The 5842-nt window shown below is 36.0% G+C and overlaps 1 protein-coding gene and 1 non-coding gene across 2 annotated transcripts; one reads left to right on the forward strand and one right to left on the reverse strand.

Annotated features, from left to right (window-relative positions):
• Positions 1 to 4816: 4816 nt before the first annotated feature.
• Positions 4817 to 5842, forward strand: LOC128127887 (uncharacterized). Its single transcript, XM_052766615.1, has 3 exons — positions 4817 to 5007; positions 5059 to 5410; positions 5492 to 5842. The coding sequence occupies exons 1-3, from the start codon at positions 4817 to 4819 to the stop codon at positions 5840 to 5842; spliced, it is 894 nt and encodes a 297-aa protein (XP_052622575.1).
• LOC111881801 (small nucleolar RNA R71) lies at positions 4946 to 5052 on the reverse strand. Its single transcript, XR_002846943.1, has one exon. It is a non-coding gene; the product is annotated as a small nucleolar RNA R71 (small nucleolar RNA).

Below are 5842 nucleotides of genomic sequence, written 5' to 3' on the forward strand. Positions count from 1 at the left end.
CAATTAGTTCACCACATTTTTGGGGCATAAGGGTTCTATATATAGTGAGGCTATTATGGTTATCTAACAAGGAAACCCTAATTTGGATGCTTAAGCCCTAAGCAACCCATGGACTCCTTTCCTTAAAGGCCTTGGACGATTTCTAATGGGTTTCCCCATAGAATTCGTCCAACCTTATAATATAAGGCAATCCATAGCCCAATTGCAATTATCTTATAATTACAATTCTAGTCCCTTAAGTTTAATTAATCTCTTTTAGTCACAAACTTAATTCTTATTAATTCTTGACTAATATTAATTAAACAATATGATTTCTCCATTAATATATTATTCTCATAATATATTAATAAATCATATTTAATCCTTTCTCTCCATAATTCATCCTATCAAGTTGCTTTGTGAAGGCAACCAAAAAGGACCATGCACCATCGGGTCAAGTACATACCAAAATAGTTATGGACTTAGATACTAATTCAACAGTCTCCTACTTGGATAAGTCTAATAACTATTATGCGTATGACTTTAGATCCTGATCTGCAATCGTAGCTTTCCAAAGCCGCTGTCAACTCTGATCCTATCAGATACGCGTGTCCTTTAGATAAGGGATCATATATTCCTCCATTCTAGATATCGTATGAGACATGATTTCTAATCATTCTCTCTGTACTATTTCTCGACTTCCGATTTATGACAACTGACTAATTGAACAAAGCAAATTAGCCCTAGCCCGGCCGAGCATTTACGTTTGTCATCACTAAATCATCAAGGGGGCCAAAGATATCGCTTTTATCCTACTTTGGATAAAAGGAACGGATAAACTTTGATTCTTATTAATCTCTTTTAGTCACAAACTTAATTCTTATTAATTCTTGATTAATATTAATTAAACAATATGATTTCTCCTTTAATATATTATTCTCATAATATATTAATAAATCATATTTAATCCTTTCTCTCCATAATTCATCCTATCAAGTTGCTTTGGTGAAGGCAACCCAAAAGCACCATGCACCATCGGGTCAAGTACATACCAAAATAGTTATGGACTTAGACACTAATCCAACAAAAAAATGGCAAGGAAAATGGCTGATCTCGGTTTCTATTTATAGGTTGTTGGGTCTGGTATTACGTTGGGCGTAATTTCCAAGTACGTTGGGCGTACTCAGTACGCTGGGCATAATCTTGGTTACGCTGGGCGTACTTCGACGTCACTGCATGCGTCATTTGGTGGCACTCGAGTATTGGTCAGGCAACTTGCACCCCTCTGAGTAGGCTGGGCATACTCAAATTACGCTCGGCGTAATTTGACTCGTCAAACTTCTAAATTGCGTAACTTTCGCATACGAGCTCTGTTTTCGACGTTCTTTATATCCACGCGTAGGTGAGACCATACTCTACAACTTTCATTTAGACTCCATCGGCTAATTTTGACTTTTATTTTTATTATTTATTTTTAGTAGGTCGGGACAGAAAAAGTTTGTTAGAAATTCATAACTTCTTCGTCTGACATCCATTTTCGTCTGTCTTTTCACCAACGCACTACTATCAACGAGATCTTCGATTCTCGTTTAGATTGTTTTGGCTAAAACTCGCTCGATCTCAATTCGAACTTTTGGGCTGTCTACTACTAAGCTGAAACTTCGAAAAATCCTAACTTCCTCATACGAAGTCCGATTTAGGCGTTCTTTTTATGCACGCTCTCGGTTTAACATTATCTACGTCTTTCGTGTTGATCACTAACGCTAAATATCACTCCTTCGTAAATTCACTATTTACGTCACGTTGTGCCACACCGGTTTTGTCGCGAAACTTTGACATGTCATAACTTCTTCGTTATAACTCGGATTTCGGCATTCATTATATCTTCGGAATCCTTGATTCAACCACTACATCTTCATGCAAAGATATCGGGCATATCTCACACTTTAATTTTGATGCTTAATTTATTCTTAATTCATTAAATTATAATAATTAAGAAAATAAACACATAATTCACAAATAATACATTCTTATTATTTCAAATTGGGTTACAAAGGTTAACCTAGATTATTACATTGCTAAAAAATGGCAAGCCCAGAAACACGGGCGTTACATGAGTACTCATAGATAAATAAAATAATATTGGTTCCATGAATTGAAATCAAAGTTTTGATAAACGTTTCCAATAATAAAAGTATATTGTTAAAATGAGTAAATAAGTTTGTAAAAAAAATTCTTTGTCATCATGTGAGATAAAGTATGTTGCCCAAATGAAATGCAACGTTCATATTCTCATGGAAGATAAAGTTTGTTACTCAAACGAGTAAACAAGTTTCATTGCTAAAATGAGCAATCAATTTCGTTGCTACAAGGAGCAAACAATTTCATTGCTAAAACATGTATATAAGTTTCCAGTAACAAAATTTCGTTGTTATGATGAGATAGAAAGTTTATTGCTATAATGAGTAACAAAGTTTATTGCTATAATGAGAAACAAAGTTGATTGCTATAATTGATAAACGCGTTTATTGCCATAATAAATAACAAGTTTATATGTGTATGAGCAAACAATGAGTTCCCAACCAAGCCAATGATTGATGCCCTATTGATATATGCATAATTAGCCATATGTTTAGTATATATTTTTATCAATTATTAGCTAACTATTTGCATAATATGGACAAAAGGTACTTAATAATGTCTAAATTATATTTTCAGTCCAGAAGACATGCTTGGAAACAAAAAGGAAGAAGGAGAAGCAATTATAAGCTAGAGAATGAAGAAAGAGGAGAAAATCTAGAGATACTCGGTGAGTTCACGCACCTACTCGGCAAGTTACCAAGAATATTCGCGAAGAAAAGTCAAGAATCCTTGCCGTACATGGATTTCTCCTATCAACTCGGCGAGTTGGGCACCTACTCGCCGAGTAGACCCTGTTTTGAGATAAGTATAAATACTGGTTGAGATCCCGAATTGGAGATTTTTTGGCTTCCTTGGAGAGAAACCTGCGACTGGAGATACCCTTGGAGACCTGAAGAACCCTAATCTTTGATCATTAAGAAGACTCCAGGCGAATTATGTTAAATCTTCAACTTAATCTAGTAGTGAATCATGTTTAGTTTAATTGAATTCATTTTTAGCTTCTCTGTGACTATAATCATGAGCTAAATTTCGTAGTTTCTGTTTAGGAAAGATTAATTTACTCCTATGGTGTGATTTATACTTTGTTTGATTGATTATTGGTAATTTTATTAAACTATGTTTGTTAAAGAACCTTATGCATTGATTCTGACTATTTTCTGTTAATTGGAAGACAATTAGGCTGCATGAACATCTCTTAATTGTCAACCTCATATGATTTATGTGAACACTTCCTTGTATGCCTAGGATTAGTGGATATGAAACTAGGATTAATTAGAGAATGGGTAAATTAATGTGTGAGCTTGTTTGGTAAACCAACAAACAAGAGGTTAGTTGAACCATCAATTTGATTAACCAATTACAAATCTTATTTAATCCAAATAATTGAACTAGGGAGTTAATTAGTTTAAACACTTGATCAGTGCTTAAATTGAGTAATTTCCTAAGGGTTGGTAATAGCGAATGCAAATCTAATCACTATAGTTGGTAACCAATAACAATCAATATATTATTCTATCATAAAATTGACCATATGAGTGAATTAGTTGGACCTAAACAGAAACCTTTTATTAAATTTGGTAAATTTTTACTTGTCTTAGTTGTTTAGTTAATTACATGTTAGGAGGTGTGTTTAAGTTTCTAGTCTTGTAAAACTAGAGAAAAACCCTTTACTTTTATTACTTGTCTAGTTAAAATTAGTTATTAGTTTAATTTCCGTTCCCTGAGTTCGATACCCTACTTATTTAACTATACCACTAAAATACCTGTTCACTACCTTTGTGTGCTAAAATTATATTTTTAGAGTAGGAATAAAACAGTGCATTTTTACACACATCAAGTTTTTAGCGCCGTTGTCGGGGAACGGTTCAAAAATTAAATCTAATTCCTAGTTTTATCGATCCTATGTGTGAGTTTATCTTGCACAAAGTTAATTTTTTTAGTAATTCAGTAAGTAGGTTAAGTTTTAGTATTTATTAGTTTTTAGTAGTTTTTATTTAATTTTGTCTATTTTTGAGTTTTATACAGCCTACTCGCCGAGTGCACTCGATTCTACTCGACGAGTACCCTGCTGTTTGGCAGTTTAATTTTTATTTTTGTTCAGTTTCACTTTTTTGTTCTTTTTACATGTTTTTCTTGTTTTGTTGCAGGATTTTCATGACCAGAGGATCCAACACTCCACTAGTTCCCCCTTTTGAAGACCCAGAATCCGCGTTGAGGAAAAACAAAGGCAAAGACGTTGAAAGCTCGAATACACCTAAGAAGTCGCCTTTGTTTAGCTTAAAGACGGTTTTTGGGAAGAAGAAGAGCAGCAAATCAGGAGCATCCAGCGCCTCTTTAGCAAGCGAAGAACCAATCAAAGAGGACACCGAGTACGAAACCGAAGAAGAAGAAGAAGAACCTACACTCGGGCACGACTCAGATTCCGGCGACGAATTAGCTATTCATATGGCTAGCATCGATGAAGTCCCCATGGGAGAATGGAAGAAGAGGATACGCAATGATACCGGCCTAGGACTTGTGCAACCCGCAATTCCTGCAACTGCCTGAGCTTAGGGGTCACATACTTGCTCAACTCAAAGGAATCCCCTTCTACGGAAATGACCATGAAGATGCTTATAAACACTTGGATGAAGTTAATGATGCAGCTGATTATTTCAATGTTACAAATGTGCCTCGCGAGACTCAGCTACTTCGCATGCTTCCGGTTACATTGAAGGGTGCTGCAAAAGATTGGCTCAAGTCACTTCCCCCCGGACCCATCACTACATGGGCCAAGATGAAAGAAGAGTTTCTTGATCAATTTTTCCCACCTTCCAAAATAGATAAGTTAAAGAAAGCCATAGCCAACTTTGAGCAACAAGCTGGAGAATCACTTTATGAAGCTTGGTAGAGGTACAAAAGTCTATTAAGAAATTTCCCACATCATGATCTCAATAGTCAACAAGAAGTCTCCATTTTCTATGATGGAGTGAATGTTACAACAAGGCAATTACTTGACACACAAGGCCCACTCACGAAGAAAGCACCCCCGGTGATAAAGCAACTAATTGAGGAATTCTCTAAGCATTCTAGGGAATACCACAACCCAAGGAATGATGTGACGAGGGGGGCAGCTTATGCAGCTTCAGAAGATTTGCCAGCAGTCATGGCTATGTTGAAAACCATGGATAGGAGGATGGATAAAATGGATCAAATAATACATGCTATTCAGGTGGTTTGTGAGAATTGCAATGGACCTCATCTTACTAGAGACTGTGACTTAGACGAGAATGGGAACAAGAAGATGCAAGTATGCTACTCCAGTGGTGACAAATATGATGATGACTGGCGAAAACCAAATAAGGAATGACTCCCTTATGAAGAGTACAAGAAAGCTAAGGAGGAGAAGTATAAACAAAAAGGAAGAGGGTTTTACCAAAAGGAGAAGCTGGTGCAAGAAAGAAAACCAAGTTTGGAGGATATACTTACTAAATTTGTAGCTGCTTCAGAAAAGAGACACAATGATCATGATGCTGCAATACAAGAGACAAGAACAATACTTAGAAATCAGCAAGCATCTATCCACAACATTGAGACACAGCTGGGGCAACTTGCCCAACAAATAAATCAAAGGTCACTGGGAGAACTTCCTAGTAAAACCGAAAACAACCCACGAGGCGCACATATAAATATTGTGACAACTAGAAGTGGGCAGATAATTACCCCTCTGGCGCCTGTTTAG

Source organism: Lactuca sativa, chromosome 8 (assembly GCF_002870075.4).
Source record: "Lactuca sativa cultivar Salinas chromosome 8, Lsat_Salinas_v11, whole genome shotgun sequence".
In the NCBI taxonomy this organism is placed as follows: Eukaryota; Viridiplantae; Streptophyta; class Magnoliopsida; order Asterales; family Asteraceae; genus Lactuca; species Lactuca sativa.

Excerpts from the sequence above, each read along its gene's own strand:
- LOC128127887 (XM_052766615.1), top strand. The coding sequence starts at position 4,817 with ATGCTTCCGGTTACATTGAAGGGTGCTGCAAAAGATTGGCTCAAGTCA. Across the intron at positions 5,008-5,058 it reads GAATCACTTTATGAAGCTTG|TCAACAAGAAGTCTCCATTT; the intron begins GTAGAGGTACAA and ends TGATCTCAATAG. Across the intron at positions 5,411-5,491 it reads ATGGGAACAAGAAGATGCAA|AAAGCTAAGGAGGAGAAGTA; the intron begins GTATGCTACTCC and ends GAAGAGTACAAG.